The sequence below is a fragment of the Crocodylus siamensis genome, chromosome 2 (genome assembly GCF_052110815.1).
Source record: "Crocodylus siamensis isolate JL-2025a chromosome 2, ASM5211081v1, whole genome shotgun sequence".
Classification (NCBI taxonomy): domain Eukaryota; kingdom Metazoa; phylum Chordata; order Crocodylia; family Crocodylidae; genus Crocodylus; species Crocodylus siamensis.
Window position 1 is genome coordinate 209,802,149 of NC_143396.1, and position 26,366 is coordinate 209,828,514.

Consider the following 26,366-nt stretch of genomic DNA (forward strand, 5'->3'; position numbering starts at 1 on the left):
CCTCCTTCACCTCTGCTCCTGCCCTTTTTTGCATTAGTTGCCCCATGAACTCTGTGGGTGTGAATGTGGTGACCAACGAGTCTTCAACTAGCTGGAGGTTATGAAGAGGATGGAACTGGACTGTTCTCAGTGGTGGCAGATGACAGAGCAAGGAGCAACGGCCTCAAGTTGCAGCAAGGGAAGTTTATTAGCTATAGGACAAACTCTCTCATGGGGAGGGTATTAAAACCGTGGCACAGGTTCCCCAGAGAGGTGAGGGAAATCTTCATCGTGGGAGGTTTTTCAAGACCGGCTGGACGAAGCCATGCGTAGGATGACGGAGTTGGGGCTGGTCCTGCCCCGAGCAGGGTGGCACTAGCTGACTCCCGAGGTCTCCTCCGGCCTCGTTCTCTACGACCCCGCAATCCGGCAGGCAGCATGACCCAGCAAGCTCAGGTAGTGACGTATGCACCACCCACCCCCTCCCTGCCCCGCCCCCCGCTCGAGTCCTGGGCGGCCGCGAGGACGGCGAGAGCAGCCCCCGCCGGGAGCGCCAGTCCCGCCTGCGCCGCAGCCCCCGCCCTTGCGGCAGCCCTGGGCCGGCAGCGCGAAGCGGAACTCTCCTTCCGCACGTACCCGCTTCGCCATCGCTCGGCGCCCGCTGCCGGACCGTCCCCGCCACGGATCCTCGGGCAGGCGGTTGGCTGGGGCAGCCCGGAAGGGTCCTTCTCCCGGGGCGCGCAGACCACGTGGCTGCTGGGAGGCCCACGTGGGCGCGCTGTGGTCGGGGCCGCTGGGCTGGGTAAGGAGATGGCTGCTGCGGGCAGAGCGGGGTCTCGGTCTGCCTTTCTCTGACACCCTACCTCGTTTTAAGCAGGTAGCGTGGGCTCAGGGAGGCTGCGTGGTGCCTGATCCGTCCCTCTGCTGCTTGGATATAGTAGCATCTAGCAGGGTCTGGAAGCCTGGCGCTGTGGCCGGGGGTAACACCCTAGCAGAGCAGTTGTGTCTTAATTGATTCTCACTCAGTGCTGCTTTTCATTGAAGGCTGTAGGTTGTAGCCGTGCTGGTCTGAGGATACAGGCAGACAAGGTTCTTTGGGTAGGTGTGGTATCTTTTATTAGACCTAGTAAATTCGGGTATTGTATCTACTCAACGATCCTTGTGTGCTTTTGATCTTAGTTGTTCCCTTGGAGCTCTGGTCCATGATTTAGATTCCCATAGCATAAATTAATAATAATAATAATAAAGTTACTTGGCTTCAGTCAGAAGTTCTTTGGGTAGGTGGGATCTCTTTGATTAGGCCAGCTACATTTAGCGAGTCTAATAAAAGAGAGCCCATCTACCAAAAAGCCTTGTCTGCTTTTTATTGAAGGTGTGCCTTGAGCGCAGAGAAGTCTGGTGGCTTGGAATGGAGGTGTGGCATCCTGTAGACCTCAATAGCAGGCAGTCCTGAGTTGTGTTTGTGACTGCTGGTCAAGCATGAAGCGACTGTGACATTAGACTGATAGTTATTATAGCTAGTCTTGGACATACCTTCTAAAAGTACTGCTAAGCCTAGTACTGATAACAAGGGCTGCATGACACTTGGTAGCAGCTGGCAGCACCAGGCTTTATTTGCTTTACATCTTGGTAGACTGCAAAGTATTGAAACCTGAAAAAACTTTTTGGAAAGTTGAAAAGAATAAATGGAGTATTTGGGCAGCTACACTCTTGAGAGCCTTTTTAAAAACCATCTCAAACATTCCTTTCCCTAGCAGTGACTAGTTAGTTTGCTTATAGTCAGATGCCACTCTCTACTCGCAGTTAAAATTATCTCATTGTTTCTTAGGTGGACAGGTTTCTTTGGATAGAAGTAATATCTTCTATTAGACCAACTAAATAGCTGGGAAATTGGTCTTTGCAAGCTTTTGGGTACAAACGCCCTTTTCCAGGCATAGGGAGAGTATGCTGGTGTTATGTTCTCATTGTTTCTTTGTTTTCACTTATTTTTGACAGGTCATATTTTCTACTGTGTTAGATTGGAACTTCTTTGGGGGCAGAGGCTGTTGTTTTGGTTTACATTTATATACTACCAGATGCAACTGAGTCTTGGTCCATGATTTGGATTATCATAAAATAAATGAATAATAAAGTTTCATGACTTCTGTAATGTTCAAGTAATACTACATATAGAATCATTCAGCTTAGAATTGGGTATTTGGAAGAAAGAAACTGCTGTCTTGCTATTTAAAGGTAATAAATGTTACCTGTAAGAGAGCAGTTTGATCAGCCAGGTATTTGTTAGTTGTCTAATGCCTTTTCATTGTATACCTGGCTCCGAGTTGTTATAATGGGCATGTTGATAAATAGTAAGCTTCTGTAAATTAATTTTGGAAGTAAAAGTCATTCTGAGAAACTGTCATATTGCTCCCTTAAAAACAAAACTACCTTTATGAGGTAGTGTTACACTGAGAGAGGCTAACAATTCCTGATGTAAAGATCTTGAACATCTTAAAAGCTTTCGACAGATGATGTGCATAGAGTTGTCTGTTAAAATAAAGTATATCCCGAACTGAAACGTGTTCATATAAGTCTGGCGTTATCTGACTTCTTTAAAAACTTTTCAGCCATTTTAACTAGCCATGCAGCGCAAGAAGGTTGACAATCGTATCCGTGTGCTAATTGAAAATGGAGTGGCTGAACGACACAGGACACTCTTTGTTTTGGTTGGAGACCATGGGAAGGATCAGGTAACTATATAAGCCCAGGAGCAATTTTTTTCAGGGACCTTCTTGCTTTAATGTATGTACCTGAAAATACATTGCTAGCTTTGTAAGGAAGAGCTGGTTTATAAATATATTTGAAACCAGTAGAGCTGAGGATTGCAGAAGTGATCCAGTCTGTTGTTATATTTACAGCAAAAGTTAGATGCCAGTGTGCAAAATACGAAGCTTTGCACCTAATATTTGCACAAAATATAGAGGGTTACTAAACGTGATGTCAATGTTAAGACAGTATGATGTCAAAACTTAGGGCAGTGTCAACACTGATTCAGAGGGCTTAAAGTATTATTTGCTATTTTTTTAAAATGTACAAACAATGAGAAAGTCAGATGGACAAATTGGAAACTTGTTTTCAAAAACGGGGAAAAAGACCTATTTCCTTCCAAAGCTAGCAAGAACATTTTTTAATTCTAATTGTATATGCATTTTTTTCTTGCGGGTTTTTTTTTTTTTAATTCCATTAAAAAACCCAAAAAACCAACAAACAAAAACCAACCCAGTAAAAGACCTGCAACTTCTTCTACAAATTGTCATTGTGGAACTTAAGTCAGATACTGCTTAGTCACCTACCTTTGGTCACCATGGTGGTCTTTGACTGGAGTAATTTGAAGCATGAGGTGGAGAAACTTAATTTCCAATATGCCTTTATAAAAATCATCAGGGAATATATGGAAATGCAGATGCTTTCTCCCATATTGAATGGTGCTGCCTCTGAAGTATTTTCAGTCTTTAAAAGACTGGGGGAAAGCTATCTTTGTTTAAAAGGCTGCCTGCCTTTTTAATGGACAGTGCCCACTTGAAGGCCTGGTCTAAACTGTACTGCTTTACCCAACTGTCACAGATAGTAGATACAGTCCACCCTGCTGTGGATACACTGCTAGTCTAGGTGTTGCTTGTATGGGTATTGTTTATTCACATACTTGAAGGGGAATTAATGATATATGTATAGGGCACTTCCTAGTGATAGAACCCTTTGGTGCAGATGTGGTATTGCATGTACAACTAGAGTAAAAAATGGCACCTTTAACTGTGTTAGGTGCATCATAATAGAAATTTAATGTGGATCAGGTCTAAACCAGTTGTTAGAGGTGAACTACTTGGAAGGAAACACCTGTTTGTCTTGTCATCCCATATTCCCTGCTTTATACTGTGTGTACTACATTATTCAGCAAGCATATGGGCCTTGTGGCGCTTAAGATTTTTTTGCTCTAGGAGTGGTCTGTCCAGACTTCAGAAGGGATCCTCCCTTCCAGCAATTCTGTTGTAGGTAAAACCTGTAAGATGGCATAAGAGAGGTTTGGGCTCTGATGTTTTGGGGAAAATGTCAAATCTGCTACCATCTTACCTCTGCCTTTGTAGCGTACGTGTTAAGTCATAGAGAAGTAGGGCTGGAAGGGACCTCCAGAGGTCATCTAGTCCAACCCCCTCCCTGAGGCAGGATCATCCCTATCCAAACCATCATCTAAACTCTACATAAGACTACCTTCAACCCTGCCACAACATAGATCTAACACCCTAACCTGCCACAGGTAAAGCAGGGGAACCATGGCAGCCAATGTCCTGCTTCTATAAAATTTTGTCAGTGCACACTCAGGAGGTCCTAGCTAGAGGGTCATACCTCCCACTACAGAGGAACGCAAAAAGCCCCAGAGTCCAATTTGACCCAATTTGGGTAAAATTCCTTCCTGACCCTAAATATGGCAATTGGTCTGACCCTGAGTGGAGGGGCAAGACTGTCTATCCAGTTTTGGTCCCAGCAGGAGAATTGGCACACCCCAGCTGAGGTCCCCAGCCTTATTGTAGCTAACACCCAATGTCTCTGATGGGGCTTAAAAACACCCTGACACACATGGCAGAAAAAAGGGGAGGTCGGAGGGAGGAGCAGGAGCAACAAGCAAAGCCCAGAAGCTTGAGAAATACCTCAGGTAGAAAATAGATGTGGCTATGTCTAGATCATCCCTGACCAGTGCCTGTCCAACCTCTTCTTGAACACCTCCAGCGATAGAGAGTCCGCAGCTTCCCTGGGCGGTCTGTTCCACTGGCTCACTGTTCTAACAGTGAAGAAGTTTTTCTGGATATCCAATCTAAACTTACTTTGCTGCAACCTCAAGAAATTGGTCTGTGTCCTCCTCTGTGCAGCAAGAGATAAAAGGTGCTTTCCCTCCTCTTGATGGCACCCCTTCAGGTATTTGAAGACTGCTATCATGCCCCCTCTTAAGTGCCTTTTCTGCAAGCTGAACATGCCTAGCTCCTTCAGCCTTGCCAAGCCCTTGCCTTCCAAGTCCATGATTATGTTTCTTGCCCACCTCTGGACCCTCTTTAACTTCTCCATGTTCTTTTTAAAATGTAGAGCCCAGAACTGCGCACACTACTCCGGGTGATGCCTAACCAGTGCCAAGTAGAGAGGTGCTGTCGCCTTCCTTGTCTTGCACCTAATGCTTCTCTTGATTCAGCCCAAAACTGCATTGGCCCTTTATGCATCTGCATCCACTGCCGTTTAGTATTATGTGTTCAGTGTAATGTAACTCTAAAATCTGATACTTTTTATCTGAGATCTAAAAATGTTTTGCTTCAGGATGTTTGAATTCAGAATCAAAGGGAGCATATTTTTCTCACTCACTCCTGATCATCTCCTGTGAATACAACAACCTGTTAATGTGTCTATGTTTTGGCAGGTGGTTATACTCCATCACATGTTATCTAAAGCAACTGTAAAAGCCAGACCTTCAGTCTTGTGGTGTTACAAAAAGGAGCTGGGCTTTAGCAGGTAAACCAAGTATTGTTCTTTACTATTTGGTGGCAGGCAAACTGCACTGGGTCATCTCAGGTTAGAAATTTTTTTCCCAGTTGTATGCTGGTCACGCTGTGCCTTAATTTTTTTTTTTAGTGACGCTAGATCAAATCCTAGACTGCAGAAGATTCAGTCTAATGGAATAATCCATTTTAACATGAGTAATGCAGCCAGAACGCAGCTTTGGGAATCAGGGGCTCCTGATTTCCGGTGGTGGCTTTAACACTGACTCTATGGTCTTAGGCCAGACTCCATATCTCCTTGCATTTCCTTACTTATTTATGGCTTTGCTAATGAACAGACCTCAGTAGAAAGCAGGCCCTAATGGCAGAAATTTCTGGGTTTTACCACGCTGTGTAAGATTTCAGTATTTGGATCTGAATCCATGTGCTCAGTATGGGTTCAAAATCAGAAGGGAGCGTATTTTTCCTGAACAAACTCAGATCTGAATGAGGGTTTTTTTGTTTGTTTTTTTTCCTGCTGTTTGGGGATGGCATTTCATAGGAAACATTAACAGTGGCAGCATGTGTAGTCCAGACTTTTTCCTTGATTTATGTTTGAGCCTGAATTCGCAACCTCCATGTAAGTTGAACCCAGATCTGAACACCATGTCCTCTGCTGTCTTCCCATTATTATTTCCAAATATTCCTATCTTGGTTTCTTCCAGCCATCGTAAGAAGAGAATGCGACAACTACAGAAGAAGATTAAAAGTGGAACTTTAAACATAAAAGATGATGACCCTTTTGAGTTGTTTGTAGCTGCTACAAACATTCGCTACTGCTATTACAATGAAACCCACAAAATTCTTGGCAACACTTTTGGCATGTGTGTACTCCAGGTAACAAATTAAATTTTTTTACTTTTTAAAATAACAAGGATACTGCCCAAGAATACAGTTCTTGTTCCAGTGGACCCGGTGCTACCCTTCCAGTACTTTAAGTGCCTAAAGAGAAATATTTCTATTTTATGTGCGCTTCAGTGAGGATGCCTGTAAGTGTTACCTACATATAGCTATGCAATATTGTTGATAAAATTCTGTTTGAAAGCAGAATAATGTGAATGTTGCATAAAGTTTGTCTTTGTGAAACGACCTGGTATCTACTACCAGGAACAGAATTGCTTAAAACAGTTAATTCTCAGAGTTGTGGTGACCCAGAAATTCTGCTTATTGCTACCTTCTGCTTCTAGGATTTTGAGGCCTTAACTCCAAACCTGCTGGCTAGAACTGTTGAAACAGTGGAAGGGGGTGGAATAGTGGCAATTCTCCTGAGAACGATGAACTCACTGAAGCAGCTTTATACAATGACCATGGTATGTTTGATTCAGTATGTCTGGCTTATGTTAATGGAACCTTCTTTTTTTCCTCAGACAATTGGGATCCAGTGCATTTTCTTAAGCTTATGTAATGTGTTAGGATCTTCATATAAGCTTTCTCTCCCACAACATGGTTTTCTGTATTTTTATGCCATTACATTTGCATTTACCATTACGCAGTTCTGTTCAACTATGAATTTGAATTCCTTCTAAATAATAAAGGTTTCTCACTTAAAAAAAAAAATTACCTTTTTTTTCTGACCTCAGTGTTGTATAACTTGTGCTATAAGTTGGCTAGGGTTGGTGTGCTGGGAAGAGTAAATGGTTACTGAGTTTTAAAAAGAATACATAGAATATGCAGAGTTTGCATGGCTGAAAAGGGAAGTTCTAGGTAGGGGTGCACCAATAACGATTTTTTTGACTGGTATCAATGGCTGATTATTAAACAGCCACATCGGCTGATACCAGTCTGATAGCCAGTATGCAGCCTGGCAGCTTGGAGACCAGCATCTGGCTGGTAAGTCTGTGGTGGGGGGAAGGGGCATGAGGGAGGGAAAGGGTGTGAGGGGCAGATCAAGACCCCCCCCCATGATGATGGAGGGAGTGGGGCTGAGGCATGGATGGGGCAGGTGCTGCCGAGCCTGGGCAGGGTGGAGCATGGGATAAAGCTGTGGGGGTGGCAGAGGGAGTGTTGGCTCCCACTGCTGTGCGCATCCCTGGGAAGGCAGGGGTGGGGCACGTGACCCCCTCCCCCCCATTTGTGCATAGGGCTAGGGTGGGCTGTCCACTGCAGGCTCAGGGCCAGGGGCTGTGCCGGCCTCATCCCAGAGCAGGGCTGGGCTGTGGCTGTGCTCAAGGCAGCAGGGGTGGGAGGGGGGGTTATGGGGTGGGAGGGCCCTACGGTGAATATGCTGCAATGCCTTCACATTGAGAAGGAAGCCCTGAGAGGCTTTATATATATGCTCTTTGCTTTGCTGTTTCAGGATGTACATTCCCGCTACAGAACAGAGGCACACCAGGATGTAGTAGGAAGGTTTAATGAGAGGTGCGTTACTAACAGTTTGAAAACCTTTGCTGATGAGTCTCTATGTGGAAGAAAGGCTTCCAGTGTTTTGACTTAGGCTTGGCAGCGTGTGTTCTGCTAAAATATGAACACATATTTGAATCGTGTTTCTGCACAGCCTTGGCAAGATGTTATGTACTATAATAAAACTGGCTAGTTTTTGTGGTGGAGAAATCATGTAGATAAAACTCATGTATGCTGTATGTGGGGCATTGTGAAGTCACTTAGGTAAATGCTTCTGAAGTGCTTTGAAATCATTGGTTGAAGGACCCTGTAGAAGTACAAATATTAGAGTGATGTTTGCCCAGACTAATGTTGGGTTGATGAGAATTGGATGTTAATGGCTCAGGTCATGAACCTCTTGGCATTCAGCTCCCTGTTGTGGCATCATATCAGTTCCTTGTAATGCAGACTTTTTCTGGGCTGAGTGAACTTCATTGTTCTTATGGTACATACTGGCTTTCTCCATGGGAAGAATGTAGCTAGAAAATGGTAGTTGTGTAGTCTGGTGGGTGAAGCAGAACAAAGGATCAGCTGTAGCTAGACACTTCAGTGGTGGGTGCATAAAAACAAAAAAAGGCCCTCTTGGCTTCAAGGCTTGTCACATTTAAGTAGGCATTTTCAAATTAACGAACAGAAATTACTGTGAGGCTTTTTTGGAAATCAATTTATAATTTGGTGGTTGCAGCTTGAAGGGGAGGAGACCCCTCTTTGGAGGAATTGTAGGATGTGGCTATATCTGCTTCATAGAACAGCTTAGCAATAGTAAGTATATATGTATGCTGAGTCAATGACCCTGGGACGGAGCCAAACTGTAAAACTGGGAACAAGCATTTCTCCCCTTCATCTCCCCCCCGCTATTCCATCTGGAAGGGAGTCAGGATAAGTAAGTTACCTTCATGCTTTGGTGCCATCAGTGCTGTTACTGAATTGGCTTTGTTTGATTGTGCAGGTTCCTTCTGTCTCTGGCTTCTTGCAAGAATTGCATAGTAATTGATGATCAGCTCAACATCCTGCCGGTCTCTAGTCACATGGCAAACATAACACCTGTGCCACCACAATCTCAAGTAAGTGCATCTTGCCTATTTGCACCTGTTCTTGGGAAAAAATGTTTGCTGTTCTTAAAGCTGGATAAAGATGATCATTAACTGTTGACTAAAGAGAGAAGGAGCCAAATTCAAATGATGGTCTCTTGGATTTAGCTGTTTGTATCTGGCAAGAATTACCCATTTGGATTCTGTAGGAGGTAATGCAAGTAATTCTGCTGGGTAGGCTGCGCTTTGAAAAAATCATGCACTAGAAAAATCACTATAGGAAGTGTTGTGCTGCTGTCAGTGCTTTCAGTCTGAACTGTGGATTTGTTCTGACAGCTAAGCATCTTTTGGTGTGCTTTTCAAAAGCATGATGGATTAGCTCACAGACTGAAATACTTCTGGATAGTATAACTGTATTCTGCTGACCAGAGTTCCTGGCAGTGTGCTGGATGTTTTTGCTTAGTGTCTGTCTTACACAGGGCAGTCCAGTATTGCTGCTATGCCCTTGCATTATTCATCAGTGAAATGAAGCGTCTCTGTATAATCTGCAGTTCTTGGGATCCTGTGAAATGGACAGTGCTTTAAGTATGCACATCGCTGTTGGCACTTCAAGTGAGTTGTTGGTTGGGTCCCAAGAAGTTGGATCCATGGTATTAAGTGATACCATAATGCTGGCGGATATGCTAAGCTGCAGGAATTGCTTCTCTTGTTCTTTAACAGTGAAGTTTGCAGGGCCAGCATTGCCTCAGTGACAATGTCACTGCCCTGTGCTCTGTATAGATGAGTGTCCAGCATAACTGGCCTAACTTTTTCCTTGTTTGGAAATAGCTTCATGTTACCTTGCCTGCTTGCCAGTTCCGTTAAGTTGGGCGTCTCTTATTTATGCCAGTAGTTGTGCTGTTGCAATCATAGAAAATCAGGGCTGGAAGGGACATAAGGAGGTCATCTAGTCCAACCCCCTGCTCAGACCAGGACCAGTCCCAACTAGATCATCCCAGCCAAGGCTTTGTCTAGCTGGGTCTTAAGAACCTCCAAGGATGGAGAGTCCACAACCTCCCTGGGTAACCTGTTTGAGTACTTCACTACCCTCCCAGTGAGGAATCTTTTCCTAATATCTAACGTAGACTTCCCTTGCTGCAACTTGAGACAGTTGCTTCTTGTTTTGTCATCTGCCAGCACTAAGCTCCATCCTCTTCGTTATTAAATCCTCCCTCAGTCTTCTTTCTCTTCTCCAGACTAAATAAGCCCAGTTCCCTCAGCTTTTCCACATAGGTCATGTTCCTCAGCCCTCTAACCATTTTCATTCTCTACCTAGTCCTCTAACCATTTTTGTTCCAAGCAGTGATTCTGCCTTCAGTGTACCTGAAGTTATGCTGAGTTGGAGATTAAACGACCAAAAACACATACTGGAATGGGTGTGGTGTCTGAGATATTAAAAAAACAACTAGGAAATATAGATGCATTTTCTATTTAAGGCTAGTGTGAATTGTGTATGCAAATGCACTCAGCTTTGAAAAATCTCAACTTCAATGGGAACAAGAAAATGTAGCCACAGAAAGAGAAGATGATTATGTCACTGAAAACGTATAGCCCTGCCTCTGTAATTGAGTATTGTTGACAGTGCAGATGTCTCAACAGTGGGTGATTCCTGCATCCTTTGAATTGCAGTATCTAATCATAGGAGGTGGAGCAGGAGGGGGCTGAGAGTTATAGCTTTGAATTTCCTTGTATATTGGAGCCTAATGTAATGGTTTGACTTGCTTTTATAATTTGGTATGCTGCATCAATAGCAAGATTTGTGGAGGTGTTGACCTCAGTAACTCAGAGGTGTGATAAGTTTCTTTAATAGGGGGAGAGAGAGATAATATGCAGTTTTCTAAAGAAGTGCCACAGTAATTGTGTAGGTCGGGGGTGTCCAACCTTTTTGAATGTGGGGCTGGATCATGAACTTTTTATCACCCAGTGGGCCGGCGAGCCATATTCAAACACCCTCTGTCCTGGCCAGAGAGACCCTGCCTGTGTAGCCCTACTGCACCTGCCTGTTACTGCAAGGTTCACGGTAGCTGCTGGTGGGCAGGGGCAGGAGAGACCGATTCTGCGTCCAGCCAGCTACTGCCCCAGAGACTGAAGGAGAGAAATAAACAGCTCCACATCTCCATCCCCCGAGCAGCGTAGCCCCATGAGCCAGTGCTGCCTGAGGGGGGCTGGAGTGAGGTGGCCACTGCACTGCAGACCCTCACCCGCCCACCCGCACATGGTGCCTGGCCACCCTCACATGCAGCCCTGGTGGCCTCAGTGCTGCGAGCCCGGAGCGCGGGGTCCGGCAGACACTGGCTTCTACTGCCTTGCCCCACAGAGGTCGTGCCAGGACCCCGCCTGCTGAGGCCCCCCCAGTGCTGGCGTCCCACGTGCTGCTGGGGACGGAAGGAGGCCGGCAGGTCGGCACCTGCCAGCAGAAGCGGCAGCAGAGCTGTGTGCTGCTTGGGACTGACCGGTGCAGGCAGGGGAAAATGCAGCTGAGCCCCTGCCACTCCAACCGGGCTTATCCCATCCCGAGTGGCACACAGCTCCATCACTGCTTCTGCTGGCTGGTACAGACCCAGCCGGGCTCCTCCCGTCCCCAGCAGCTTGTGGGAAGCCGGCTTCGGCCACGTGCTGCTCCGGATGGGATGGACATAGGCCAGGAAAAGCAGCATGCAGCTGAAGCTGGGTTCCCACGTGCTGCTGGGGACAGGAGGAGCTCGGCTGGGTCTGCAGAAGCAGCAGTGGAGCCATGTGCTGCTCAGAACGGGACGGGACAAGCCTGGCCGGAGCGGCAGGGGCTGAGCTGCATTTTCCCTCTGCCTGCACCAGTCAGTCCCAAGGGGCACATGGTTCTGCCGCCACTTCTGCTGGCTGGTACTGACTTGGCTGGCCTCCTCCCACATGCTGCTGGGGATGGGAATCTGGCTTCAGCTGCGTGCTGCTCCAGACCTGCCTGGGTCGGCACCAGCCAGCAGAGGCAGCGGCGGAGCCGTGTGTCACTTGGGACTGACTGGCGCAGGTAGGGGGAAAGTGCAGCTGAGCCTCTGCTGCTCCGGCTGGGCTCATCCTGTCCAGAGCGGCACATAGCTACTCCTCTTCCCACACACACCACATCGGCAACGTCAAGCTGACGCAGCACGTGTGGGAACCTTGTCCCTTCCCCAGCCCTTCAGCAGCCATTAGAAGGCTGCTGAGGGACAAGGGGTGGGAACGAAAGTAAATGGTGTTTATTTTCATTTCCCGTGGCACACTGCGGGCCTCAGAAAATGCCTTGGCGGGCCATGTGGACAAGCCTGGTGTAGGTAGACAGGTACTCGAGAAAATAAGATTTAATAGTGACTTGCCTGCAAGACAGAAATGATAGTGTATGTTCTGAACAGTAAACATTACAAGGTGTAGCCCAGAAGAGACCTCCTGAGTTGGATGCTCTCTCCTAGACCATGGGAAACATGCCTTCCTCTAGCAAGGCAGTAACTCTTGTAAGGACCTCTGCTTGAATGCTAGGCAAATAGTTATTGGCAGTAGGGGAACTCTGTGCAATATGATTGCCTATTTTGTTTCCTATTTGAGTAGTAAGCAGTAGATGATTGATTAGTACTGAATCCATTTCCCCAATAACATATATATATATGCATGAAATGAAGGGAGTCAGGATAATTAAGTTACCCTCACGCTATACAGAATGAAATGTTTGCGTGCATCAGCCAGTAGCGATCACTTTCTTTGCACAAGCACCTTTGAAGATTAAGTGTACACCATTTAGAGGAATACTGATAAAGACTTTTTTGGCTGATACCGATGGCTGATTTATTAACCAGCCATTTCAGCCAATACTGATCCGATAGCCAAGATGCAGCCCAGGAGCTTAGAGAGCAATATCTGGCTGGTAAGACTGGAGGGGGAGAAGGGGTGTGGGGGGGAACACATCAAGGCACCTGCGGTGAGGGAGGCAGGGGCAGGCGTTGCTGGGGCAGAGCACGGGAGAAAGTCGTGTGTGTGTGTGGTGGGGAGGGAGCACCCCGGGGCGGGGCATGTGCCCTTTGGATTTGTGCATAGGGCGAGGACAAGCTGCCTGCTGTAGGCTTGGGGCCTGGGGCTGTGCTGGCCTCTTCCTGATCGGGGGGGGGGGGGGGGGGGGGGCTGGGCTGGGGCTGTAGGTGGGAGTGGGGTGGACAGCTGCAGCACTGGGGGAGCTATGGGGTGGGCTACAGCCCCTCAAAGTTTGCCATAGCCTGTCCTTATTGCAGCTCCAGCTGAGCCCCTGTGCCAGGAAGATACTGTTGGCCCCAAGCCCACAGCAGGCAGCTCACCTTCGCCCTGCACACAAATCTAGGGGGCACATGCCCCCATGCCTCTCCCAGGAGTGTGGGAGCCAAACCCTGGACAAGCCACCCGTGGCTCCATGCTATGACTCACCTCACCCTGGCTGGGCAGCTCCTGCCCCTGCCTCTTCCCCATTCTGTCCTTCAGCATGGGGGGGTCTTAATCTGCACCCCCATGCCCCTTCCCCCCAACATACCTCCCCCCATAGACTTACCAGTGAGACACTGCTTTCCAAGCTCCTGGGATACATGTCTGTGCACATGGCATGTGACATCAGTGACATTATCGGGAACATCGGCCAAAAAAAGTCAGTTGCCAATAATGTCAATTTTTTCCTTTTATTGGTGCCAATATGATATGGCACAATATATCAGTGTACCTCTGACACCATTAGCTGTCCTTTCATTATTCAGATTTGTTGTGAAACAGTTTCAAAGTATATTCAGATAATGCTAAATGTCTGACTTCTGGATTAGAGCAGGGGCTGGAAAACCAGGACCCTGAATCCCATTCCTGATGCCTAGCAGATTGCTCTACCTCTATCCTTATTTCAGTTTTCCTCTCTCAAATATGCAGTGTTTATCACTTCATGAGATATTGTCTGGCTTGACTAGTATTTGTGAAGTGGTTGGCAGTATTTTGTATTCTGAGTAAAGTAGAACGCTAAGGCTTTTACAACCTCCTGCACTAACCTAGTTGTCTAGGGGCAAACTGTCTGTTGTTTGGTGTGCCCTTCAGACTGCAATAATACGTAGCAGTCTGGGTTGGTCTAAAATGCCGTGTCAGCACGATTCTTTATGTGCCTTGGTGGGTATGCCTTACTTGCAGTTTTACTTTCTTGTAATTTGTAGCTTATTTTTCTTTCAGTAGTCTAAAGATGTGTTTAAAAAATATGCTTCCAAGATGCAGATATCACCATAATATCACCTTCCAGTTAATACATTACTATTAGTTTTCTGTAACCTAGAACTGAGGATGGAAAATGTTCTAAGTACAGAGGTGACAGGCTCCCCATCACTTACTTATCCCTTATTTTGACAGATGGAAGACCCAAATTGGTATTTATCCCATACAAGTCTGAATCCTGTGCCACTGATTCAGTTTGCAATAGCACTTCCTTTCAGTTATCTTTACCTGGCAGAGAACTGCATGATGCCTGGGGAAGGCGCAGCTATGTTGACTAGGCCCTTATTAATCTTGTTGTGGTAATATCTCTTTCTCTCAGGAGGATAGCCTCAGCCCTCAGGAGCTGGAGCTGAGGGAGTTGAAGGACAGTCTGCAGGATACCCAACCTGTTGGCGTGCTGGTGGAGAGCTGTAAAACTCTGGATCAGGTGAGCATATAGTTAAATTGGGGGTGTTGCTGTGACAGATGCGCATCATTCACTAGTGATATTTAAAAGCCTGTGCACCAGTGCTGCCTCCGACAGGAGATAAACTCTGTCTTGGGCTGCTTGACTTGAGAGCCCTGGGAAGCCACTTCAAGTGATTTCATTAATGAAAGGAAGAATTAGAATGGTGAGAGGCAGGAAACTTGTGCGAGCAAGTCCACACGAAGGACTGACGTGGAGGGAATGGCTCTGTGCCCTTTAAGCATTAGGTGTTCCAGTAGCTCGGCAATTCAGACAGAAGTTTGATTGACTGATCTTCCTTATAGGATGGAAAAAGAGAACTTGCCAAATGCAAGACCCACCTACAGTAATTCAGATGACAGGTCCAGATTACCAAAGCTTGTTTGTGCAAGGCTTTGTTCTAATGCCAAGGCCTTTCTGTTCCCTTTGTTATGTGGAGTTCCAGCAGAAGGTTGACCATGAGAATTAGCTCTACATACTCATTTCATAGCCTTGTACAATTAAAAAAGGGGGCTCCTTTGGCCCAGCAGAAAGTAGCTTCTGTGGACTACTTCCTTGGTATGGCCTGTTCATGGCTTTTGTCAGGAAGTGAGCATTAGTGGGTAGAATTGGGCCTGGGACTAGCAACTCTTCCTCTTGGCTTACTGTATGTCTTTGTTGTATGACCTGCTGCATTACTCCCTAAACCTTGCTGTGGCTCTGTACAACAGCATCTGTACAATGGGTCAAATGTCACACTACCTCTTGGTGGTGTTGGGCACATACATAGGAGTTATGTATCTAATTGTCATTTATTCCTTTGAAAATCTTCCTCTGCAAAATTTCTTGAAGTTATGTAGTAAAAAGTCTTGTAGTAGTCCCCCAGTATCATCATTCTTATTGTACTCTGTCCTGTCCTGCCCTGGCCCTGCCCAGGGTTCTGGTAAGCTCAGTATCAAAGCTCAGTATCAAGCAGCAAAACTAAGTTGTTTGGCTGGTTTCAGCCTCTGCCACTCATTCCTTACTTTCCTACATCCAAGAAAGGAATAGGCCACTAGCAATAAAGTGTTTCTGCACATGGCTTTAATACTGTGATAGACCCAACTTCTGTGTGTGCTTCTGGTTCCACAGGCAAAAGCAGTTTTGAAATTTATTGAAGCCATTTCTGAGAAGACCCTGAGGAGCACTGTGGCCTTAACTGCTGCCCGGGGGCGCGGTAAATCTGCTGCCTTGGGACTGGCTATAGCTGGAGCTGTGGCCTTTGGGTGAGTTTCGCTTCTAGCTTTCCAGGCTTTATTTGTAACTGTCAACTGTAAGGAAGCTGTGAAGGATTTGTGAGGTTTAGTCCCTTCTAGTCCTATGTCCCTCTTCCTGCAGAGGCTTTTTACTTATTTGGATGCATGTTTATGCTGACTTCTGAATTTTTGTAATGTCATAGTGTAACAGAAAATGCTAAATCTTTAAAATGTAGAATAACTTCATATTTAAAAAAATTGTGTAAGTAACAAGGATTTAGCAATTACCACACTTACCCAAGTCCAAGACTACTTTGAAGCTAAGATGACCTCTCAATAATTAGATTCTGTACATGGAAAATTAAAAATTCTAAATCTAATTACTGAAGGATCATCTTAAATTCATACTCCTTCCCCACTCCCCCCAGTGCGGGAACAGGAAAGCAATGGCAGGGAAGCAAGTGGCTTGACCATACTATGCCTCCCCTTGCTCTCCCATGCTTGCATCCCTGCTGCCTACCCTGGCACCTGCCCCCCACCCTTTTCCCTCCCTTTGTGCTGCTATCCCCAACTAATCTGGGTTCAAGTGGAGCTCCAGGTCCATCCTACAGGGAAATCCCCTTGTCTTTCCCTGTGGCTAGGAGCAGGCACTGAAAGAAGACGCCTGCACACTCCTGTTGCTATTCCTGGCTGATCTGAGCTACCTGCATAGCTGCTTCATGCAGTGTAGGGCAGGAGTGGGTCAAGTGCAGCTCTGGGGCTCCCCCTGCACCCATATTAGGTAAGGACACCAGTGTTCCCCACAGTTCCTGTCTGGAGTAATCCCATACTTGATTCTGAGATGAGGCATTGTCTCCCCTATGTTGTGGGGGGGGAGAGGGGGGAAGGATAGTGCTCATCTTGGAATTGAGTAAATATGGTCATCCTGTAGTAGATCCAATGGCTAATATTAGCTGAGCATAACAGTGGGTGCATCTACACATGCCGTTAAGTGTATTAAACTGTTCCTAGGTACACATCTATACGTGCACCTATATTGGAAGCAAATTGAGCCCAACCGGTATAGCCTAGTCCAGGATTGCTCCTGCCCTGTTGTGCCCCTCTGCAGCAGCCAAGGGGAGGTCCAGGCTCCCCTAGGTGCTAGTTCCAGGCTGGCAGGGGAATGGGCGGGAGCTGTCAGACCTCTCCCAGGAGAAACCATGAGTGTACGGATGTTCAGGGTTTTTCTTCAAAGACAAAAACAGCCATTCTGGGAGAAAAATAAACTGGAAGCAACCAGGGTTAAATGGCTCCTATGAGTTTCTCCTGAGAGAGTGAATGTCTGTATAATTTTCTGAGAGAAGAGACAGCATAGTTTTCCAGCATCCCAGGATGCTTTGCTGATCAGGGCTGTCCTGTGCATTGCTGCTGTTCTGTCTCTGTTTGGACTGGGGGAGCCTGCAGAGCATGCTGAGATGTGTGCACCAGGCCCCTTGGCTGCACAGCACTGCATGCTGTCTGGGGCTCAGCATTCAAATGTCTATTCAGGCATCTTCAGGTATGTTTTTCTACCAAGAGAACACACTTGGGAGAATTATCCCAGATCATTTGGAAATGTGTGCACAGCCTACATGTTTGTAGAATCCAAATTCACATAGGAAGACAATATACCTATTATTTGATATTGTGTCCAGAGAATGGAAGGCTCAGAGTTCCAGTTAACATTTTTGTGCTGGTACATATAGCATGTTGTGGGAGGGCCTTCAAGGGAAATTCCACAGGAAAACTTCTTTGTAGGATTACTGTTTGTAGGCAACTTGGAGCAAGTGAGTGTTGAATGTGTGAAATTAAGTTTGGGCTGCTGGATGTTGTGGTATAGTAGTGTCTACAGTAGGCCCTCCCACAACATCCTATATGTACCAGCCCAAAAATGTTAACTGGAACTCTGAGCCCTCCATTTTCTGGACACAATATCAAATAATAGGTGTTTGGTATAATACTATTTTTGGTATAATACATTTTATATAATTTTAGATGTACTTTCTTTGTAAAAGACCATGTATCCTGCAGTGTTTAACATGCCACGTATATAGCAAGCTATTCATGTTTCTTCCTATGGAGGGGTTTAAAGCCATGTTTGCTTTCCTTTCCAGGTACTCTAATATCTTTGTCACATCTCCTAGTCCAGATAACCTTCACACACTGTTTGAGTTTGTGTTTAAAGGCTTTGATGCACTGCAGTACCAGGTGAGGAGGGCAGATTATTTATTGTAAGAAAAGCATCACTTTTCAGTAGGGATTTAGAATTGCATCTGTAATTTGGGTACTACATGGTTATCTAGAGGTGATGGTTTTTAGCTTTGGGATGTTTGTTCCTAAGAATCTTTTATTATACTCTGTAGAGATCTGTAGGGAATCACTGTGACTTGATGTTTTACATTTAACATTTGTAAATCTGAGAAATAGATTTATTGGTGTGTGAAAAGGGATCCTGGTTTTACCACAAGCTTTCCAATTGTGGGCCCTCTGTTTCAGACTGAGGCCTTCATTACAGATTTATCCACAGGCTCATGATTTGTGACAGATTCTGAATTGGAAAAGTTTATAAATATGAATTGGCGAGGTGCGCATGGAGGGGGAATGCGACACTTCCCTGGCCTCCCCCACCCTGCTTTGCTGACCTGTTGTTCTGTTGCCTCATGGCAGTTCATGTTGCGTCTTTTTCAGGAGCATTTGGACTATGAAATTATTCAGTCTTTGAACCCCGAATTTAACAAAGCAGTTGTCAGAGTGAACGTGTTCAAGGAACACAGACAGACCATCCAGGTAATTAGTCTCCCATCTTTGTTTCTTGCTTGTGGCCTTCGGCATTATGGTACCCCACCAGCGTTCTAATCTTAAGTGTGTTTGTTCTACCTAAAGCATAACAGTATTACTCATCACTGTCTGTACAAGGAATTTTTACCTTTAAACAACTGTTTTCCTGATCAGTAGCTTCCACAAAGGAAATCTGCCAGTCTCTGTGGAGGTCCTGTCTGTTGAGGACCCTTAGGTGGGTCTTGCAGGTCATTTGTTTTTCCCTTGGGCACAAATGTTCAGATAAGGGTCATGAAGGAGAACGGATTTATAGCAGTCAAGAAAAATAACGGAAAATTAATGTGATATAGTCAGGCATGCACTTGATTTACTTCGATGAAACCTTCTCTCAGCTACTCTGACAGTGCTTGTACTCCATTTCCCTTCAAACAAAGACAGGGACTTCAGAAGATAACTGCTCACATAGGGCTGCAACTCTCTATCTTTTGGAGTTGCCTCAGTTCCCAGATAGCTGCTGGGTCAGCGATTACCTTCAGTAAAATGCTGCTTCGCTCCTTGCAGTACATACACCCTGCAGATGCTGTGAAACTGGGCCAGGCTGAACTCGTGGTGATTGATGAAGCTGCTGCCATCCCTCTCCCCCTGGTAAAAAAACTGCTGGGCCCTTACCTTGTTTTCATGGCTTCCACGATTAATGGGTAAGAGATTCATGGGGAGACTCCTTGTCGTTACCTGCTTGTCTAACTCCTTATGCCTGACAGCCCCTTCTGAAACTGTCACTTTAATTCTCTTTCATGTATCATTTATTGGTACGGACTTGCATATATTGTCTGTGTCTGGCATGAGGAAATGCTCTGTCCTGTCTTTGCTTAAGGAGCATATATTTGAGAGAAATGCTGAAGCCTTTTTCAAGGAAGGGCATATACACTGTTGGTGGAGAACTGCATTCTTCCTTCGCTGTAGGGGAGGACTGACCTTTCCAGCACAGGTCATTCCAGTCTGCCTGCCTGAAGTCCCCCTCTCTTTCTTCTGGGCGCTGAACCCTCCCTTCCTGCTGAGCTGCAGGGCACTGCTGTAGAAAAGCTGCTCTCTTGCTCTGCCAATGTCTGCCCTTCAGCAGTGGGTGAGGTGATTTGTGTGGGCATAAAGGAAAGTCCTGGAGCAGTCATCAGTATTTTCACATTATAAAAGTGGCTGTCTGTCTGTCATGCTTTATTCACATTCTGATTGGCTGACCTGAAACAACCAATCAGAGTGCAAATACAGTGTTGGGACAGGAGGTGGTGGCACGGCAGAGCTCTGCCATAATGGGGATGCAGGGGATGGAGGCGGTGCCAGCAGGAACCAGCAATGGTGGAGTGGACAGGGTGGGGCGAGGCCATCAGAGTTGGCCTTGTCCCTCCCCGTGTCCACCCCCCCCCCCCCCCCATGCCCCTTGGAGGTGGCGGCAGCAGCTCGGTGAGGGGGAGTGGGGTCGGGATGCTGCAGGGGTTGCGAGGCCGCCAGTGCTGGCCTCGGCCTGCGCTTCCCCCGTTCTGTTGTCACAGCCTGCCCGGCTGATGTGGCAGCAGTGGGGGGAAGCAGCGGGTGTGCCATGGTGTCGGGAGGCAAAGAGTGTGCCCAGGGGAGGGGAGGAGAAGTGGAGCAGGCCCGAGGTGAGGAGAAGCCAGCATGCCATGGGGGTGGGGGAGCAGGCCTCCCCCTCTCCTCCCATGCCCCCCACCTCTGCCATCACCACTTCTGTATCAGCCTAGGCCAGCTGCTTCCCCCCCACCACAGCAAGCTGACTTTTCCCCACACTTGGCCCCCCCCCCCCGCTGCCATGGGGAAGAGGGGAGCGGGCCTGGACTACAAGCGGCAGGAGGGAAGAGGGGAGTGGGCCTGGACCTGCCCCCCATGTCATTCTTGACAGGCAGTTGGCTAGTAGGTACATAGTAGCATAAAACATCTTGGCTGGGCTTTCCCTCCCCCTTGTTACTACATTTTGGTGCCTCTGTGCATCTCATGGGTAGAGCAAGGCCACAAGAAACATAGTAATAGCACCAGAACAGAGGTAATGCCATAAGTTTTTGGATTGGCACCTTCCCCCCACAGTTCAGAGGGGAGGGAGGGAGGCAAGAGGGTTGTAGCTGGGGGTTTGGGTCACACTCCTCTCACCTGCTGCTTGTTGATGTAATTGCTTAGGTATGAAGGCACTGGTCGATCATTATCCCTGAAGCTGATTCAGCAGCTGCGGCAGCAGAGTGCACAAGCCCAAGTCAGCATGACAGCAGAGAACAAATCAACAGCTACAACTAAACTTGCCTCAGGTACCATGCAAGGCTGACATCGCTGAGGACGAATATTTAACTCAAAATACCAGTACCTCTTTTATTAATACATCTTGTAAAAGATTACTCCCTGGCTGTATATTTGAACTTTTGCAGCTACAGGCTGGGAGGGGGTGGAGAGTAGCAAGAGACTTGTTCTGTAACTGGGCTCTTGGGCTAACCTCACCAAAACACCTTGCTGCCTGCATATTTCTTGTGCAGTCATGGCTGCAACATCACTCCACCCCTATTAAATCAAATGTGGAAGTAGGCTAAGCAGCTCCCTTTTGAGAGGAAGTGTTTGGTTGTCCCTGCAGAGACTGTCATGGTTTCTTTTCCTCTTCTTTTCTTTTTTTTTTTCCTGAGCAGGTGTTACTTCTGATCTCTTCCAGCTCCAGGCGTTGAAGGGTCTTGATTGTGTCTGATTCCTTTATCAGCCATAACTTCAACTTCAAAACTGCTTGTTATTTTTCTTTTAAATCTCTCTTTGCAGCTCGTACATTGCATGAGGTCTCGCTGCATGAGTCCATCAGATATGCCCCTGGAGACCCTGTGGAAAAATGGCTTAATGACTTGCTATGTTTGGATTGTCTCAGTATCACGAGGATCATTTCTGGCTGTCCATTACCTGAAACCTGTGACCTGTATCCTTGCTGAAATCAATGCCCTTTATTATTAAATGGCTTATTCCTAATTATGGCAGGGTGAGCAAGAGGTTAATAGTGGCTGACCAGACTGTTGCTGAGAGGTTGGGTCCCTCTGGATTCTTGTTTCCCCCTAATGCAGTTTATAATTCAGCTTCGTTGTACTGGTCTGTGGCACAGTTGACTCTCTCTCTCTCCTTTTTATACCAGAATAAGAGCTAACCACAGCCTAGTCTAGGTGATGGAGACCTGATGAAAAAGTCCGTTGCAGTGAATGGAAGGCTTTTTTCTATTAACTGTAATGCCTTTGTTTTAGTCGGTATTCTCTAAGTAGAGAGGAGCATGCATTTAACCACTTCAACTTTTTTCATACTTTTAACTAAAAATTGAAGTTCTCACTTAGTGCTGACTGTGCTGTGTGGGTTCAGTGAGCACAAGGAGGCTGAAGCCTAAAGAATAAGGCATCTGCCCTTCCTGCTGGGAAGATACCAACGGAATATAAGGGCACTTAGTTCATATTGTAAAGGCATAGGGAGAATTGCTTTCAGGTTCTGATAAAAAAAAAAAAAAAAAAATCTCTGGCTGCTTCCTTCCTTGACCACTATACATAGATATTATGTAAATAGAGACACCCTCTTCTGTTACCACAAGGCATCAGAAATTTTTCTTCAGCGGCTGATGGCCCTCTACGTAGCTTCACATTACAAGGTAATATTGTTGCCATGTTGGTCAGCACTGTCAATCTGTGGTTTTTAGAAAGGTCTAGTTGTCTTGAGTATGCTGTTACCATAGGTTGTTAAGGCACTGAAAAGTTATCTCCATTCCCTGCTTTCTGCTTTTTACAGTACTGTTTTTGTTCTGTCCTCTTACAGCTTACAGTCATACTTTGCCCATAAAAGCATAAGGTTCTGGAGTAAGCCTTCCTGGTTGTGAAACCTCCCAGACTGATTATGTCTGTGCAGCTTCTAGACTAGAGCAAGCCCAGGTCCACTGTCTCCTCTCTTCTGCCTGCAGTTTCAAATTAAGTAGTATTTTGGTCCAGAAGGTGTCTGAGCTGTTGGCCTGACTCTCCATATCTAGAGAGTCTAGAAGCAGTGCTAGGGGTGTGGGCTCGGGGCTGCTGCTTGAGCCATTCAGCCCTACTCTTGAGTCTTCTATGAATTCTGACTTGGAGGTGTCAAGGCATGAGGTTTATTTCTTGCAGGTGGCCCTGGGTTCACTCTAGATACCCAGTATAATGTTAGATATGGTCATTATCTTTGCACAGAGCTTGATAGCTAAATTGGATGTAACTGATGAGCTCTTTTCAGTAGGTGTTACTGCAGTAATAAGAACTGGATTTTGGAACAGTTTTCTGTTAATTTTGAGAGTCATAGTGATAACCCACAAAATATGTTACAGTTGGGGGAGGAATTGAATTTACTACTTAGTAGTAGTCATTGATTTGTTTTCCAAAGTCAGAAAGTATCATAGCAAAACAGTATTATGCAGAACGTTTCTTAATGTTTTTTTATGTATACTGGGGAGAACATGCAAAATAATATAGAGGCAGTCCTCGGACTTACAGCACAGCTGGTTCCTGAAAACTGTCTTGAGTCAAAACGTTGTAACTTGGAACCAATTTTCTCATAAGAACAATGTTATAAGTGGAGGATTGGTTCCTGAACCAAGGCCGCATACCCTATTTTCACCAAAAGTACCCCAGAATTTTGTACTTGATCAATTTATAGATGAGTAATATAGCTACATTAATATATTTATATTGTAAATAGCAATCATATTGATTTAGAAGGACTTCTTTGAGGTGACTTTGCTGGACTTTTTGAAGACCTCTTGGCTGTAGTCTTCTCAGGAGTCTTGGCTGCAGGTTTTCTGGAGTCTTGTGTGCTTTCTTAAAGAAAGTATCCAAGGAAGTTTGGACAGATTTTTTCCAGGGAGGTGAGCGATGCAGCAAACTTGTTTGCTAGCATGGCATTGCATCGGATCAAGCATTGTAAGTCAAAACAGGCATTGTAAAGTTGAAATGGTGTCAATTTATAAAGGTTGTGAGTGCGAAACGTTGTAACTTGAATCGTTCTAAGTCGGACTGTCTGTAATCTGGGAATAATAGCCTTGAATTGTCTTGATTGCCATTGATGTGTTTCCAATTGCATATGCTTTACTAAACCCTGAATTGCAGGAGAGAGGCAGGATTTAGAGAACTTGTAACTTAAAACTGAACATAGTTTTGATGGAAGAACTTTTGAAACTCTTCTCAAAGTAAGAATTGATTGTATAATTTGGTGTTTATGTTGCTCCAGAATTCTCCCAACGACCTCCAGATGCTTTCAGATGCTCCTGCCCATCATCTATTTTGCCTTTTACCCCCTGTTCCACCTACCCAGAATTCTCTGCCAGAAGTACTTGCCATTGTTCAGGTAGGTGACAAAGCTGAGTGTATGAAATGAAGCTGTAAAGCTGCTTGTTAAGGAACAGGTGACAGGATGTTTAACCATGATGTATAAGATTACCGTTCTGCACATGCACCCTGGCGTTACATTAATCCAACAGGTCTTAACCAGGACCCTTTTGTACTAGATGCTATGCAGCTACACAAGGACACCTTTCTCGCTGAGCTTGTTTTCTAAGGAACCCCCTTTTTGTTACAAGGCCTGCTGAAGGAAGAAATAGGTAGCAAGTTGTGGTTGCTCCTGCTTACTGGTGCAAACAGTTCCAGGTCTAGAATGTCTCAAAATCATTATTAGACCATTCTCCTATGCTTATCTGCTTAAGATGATTGTTTTATCCGTCATTGCCTTTTTGTAGGAAGCAGTTCTTTTGGGACCAGGTTCTGTTATTTGCAGTACTTAATGGTTGTACAGCATTCAACAAATGCAGCTCTGATGTGCTTGAGAGTTTTAGTAGTTACCACAGTATAAAAGATGGATGATAGGGTATACGGCTGAATAAGTCTTTTCTATCTGCCTCTGCTGTGGGTGGTGATAGTACAAGATCAGAAAGTTTTCTCTGTTCCCAGCCTCTTTCCTTTTCCTGGCAGGTGTGTCTGGAGGGAGAGATCTCTCGCCAATCTATCCTGAACAGTCTGTCTAGGGGGAAGAAGGCTTCTGGAGACCTTATTCCGTGGACTATCTCAGAGCAGGTAAATAATTTGGGGTGTTTGCTTTTCTTCAGGATTATATATTATATTTCATATGGAGAATGCTTAACTATGTTCTTTAATCTGTGTGTGTCATATGTAGTTCCAGGATCCAGACTTTGGGAGCCTTTCTGGTGGGCGTGTTGTTCGTATTGCAGTCCATCCCGATTATCAAGGGGTAACGTATACAGTGTCCAGTGATGTGATTTATAAGGTGCAAGCAGTGATTACCATCTCAACTGCTCTTGCACGATCAGCAGAAGGGAGCCAGATCAGTATTTGGGTGGGAGACACTAAGAAAAGGTCAGGTGCTGCAGCAAGTGTAGGTGAATTGCTCTGGTGTGCATTGCTTTCGTATGGTGATTTCAGCGAGTCACTAACATGTTAGCTGTAGGACAGGCCCCTAAGTCTCTTCTGTAGTGTCACTCTCCTTCCTACAAACTGTTATGTAGCTTGAATAGCTCTTGTATTGTGGCTGTGTGATACCATTATAGAAATCTGTAAATTGCTTTGGTCCTTCTCAGAAGAGGAAGGTGTGGTGGTGGTTTTTTGTTTTTTTTTTTCCCAATCAATTTTAAGAATTTCATATTGCTGCTTCACTGTTTGTAAACTTCCTTCCTTCTTCACAGATGGGTTATGGCAGCAGAGCTCTTAACTTGTTGCAAATGTATTATGAAGGCAAATTCCCTTGTCTGGAAGAAAAAGTTACTCCAAAACCCAAAGAAATTGCCACCATAAGCAGTGAGGTATGAAGCTCTATACATCTGGTGTTTTCCTGTTATATTAGGCTATCAAATTTGCCTTGGGATATATGGCTGAAACTTAGTGTTGGTCTCGTGCAGCTTTCCATATAAGTGAGTGGGGGAGGGGGGTGTAAGTGAACATTTAATGTAAATATAAAAATATATGTTCCCTTACTTACCTAGTGAATAAGCCTGTGAATCACAGTGAAAAAGAACCTTTTTCTGTTAACTCGTCTGCTCTTCTCCCCCAGGCAGTTAGTTTGTTAGAAGAGGTTTTGACCCCTCGGAAAGATTTGCCTCCTTTACTTCTCAAACTGAGTGAGAGACAAGCTGAGAACCTGGATTATCTGGGAGTATCCTATGGTTTGACACCACGGCTGCTCAAGTAAGAGTTTTAACCATATTTGTCTACTTCAAAGTAGATTTGATTTAAATCAAATTGATTTAAATCACTGGTCAGGAAGGTGCGGTTTGGTCATTGTTGTCTACAAAAAGTGCATTCTTCATTCATTTAACTTCTTGAAACTTTGCACTTTCAGAGAAAGGTAAGGACTTGACTCTGTACATAAACTTGCAGAGAGATAATAGGGCTAATGGGTAGGTAATAATCAGGTCTGTTATCGCTTATCTCCATATACTGCTGTTAACAAGGATGTTATCTCTGGAGAAAACAAACTCTCCCAGTGCCTGAAGATGGGTGTTTTGCTCCTGAAAACCTGCAGAGAATTTTTGCAGCTATTTAGTTGGTCTAATAAAAGATATCACATCTACCCAAAGAACCTTGTGTGCCTATGATCTCTGGAGACACAAATCCACAGTTTGAGAACTGAAACTAAGCATCACAGAGATGCTTAATGGGATCTTCTAGACTGAATACTGAGC

The 26,366-nt window shown here is 45.5% G+C and overlaps 1 protein-coding gene across 2 annotated transcripts in view; it reads left to right on the forward strand.

Annotated features, from left to right (window-relative positions):
• The first annotated feature begins 473 nt into the window (after nt 1-473).
• Nucleotides 474-26,366, forward strand: part of NAT10 (N-acetyltransferase 10) — a 40,670-nt gene continuing 14,777 nt past the window's right edge. Inside the window, exons 1-20 of one of the 2 annotated variants that reach the window (XM_090032922.1) lie at nt 474-781; nt 2,586-2,708; nt 5,417-5,508; nt 6,200-6,371; nt 6,722-6,844; nt 7,831-7,892; nt 8,863-8,977; nt 14,517-14,624; nt 15,753-15,886; nt 17,989-18,082; nt 18,563-18,661; nt 19,214-19,350; nt 20,837-20,961; nt 21,455-21,605; nt 22,217-22,313; nt 23,906-24,022; nt 24,643-24,744; nt 24,845-24,919; nt 25,371-25,487; nt 25,736-25,869. In XM_090032922.1, coding sequence (XP_089889048.1) covers nt 2,601-2,708; nt 5,417-5,508; nt 6,200-6,371; nt 6,722-6,844; nt 7,831-7,892; nt 8,863-8,977; nt 14,517-14,624; nt 15,753-15,886; nt 17,989-18,082; nt 18,563-18,661; nt 19,214-19,350; nt 20,837-20,961; nt 21,455-21,605; nt 22,217-22,313; nt 23,906-24,022; nt 24,643-24,744; nt 24,845-24,919; nt 25,371-25,487; nt 25,736-25,869 — 2,162 coding nt within the window. In that variant the 5' untranslated portion in view covers nt 474-781; nt 2,586-2,600. Of the gene's footprint in view, nt 857-2,585; nt 2,709-5,416; nt 5,509-6,199; nt 6,372-6,721; nt 6,845-7,830; nt 7,893-8,862; nt 8,978-14,516; nt 14,625-15,752; nt 15,887-17,988; nt 18,083-18,562; nt 18,662-19,213; nt 19,351-20,836; nt 20,962-21,454; nt 21,606-22,216; nt 22,314-23,905; nt 24,023-24,642; nt 24,745-24,844; nt 24,920-25,370; nt 25,488-25,735; nt 25,870-26,366 lie in introns of both variants that reach the window. The other variant, XM_090032923.1, reaches the window with a different exon arrangement.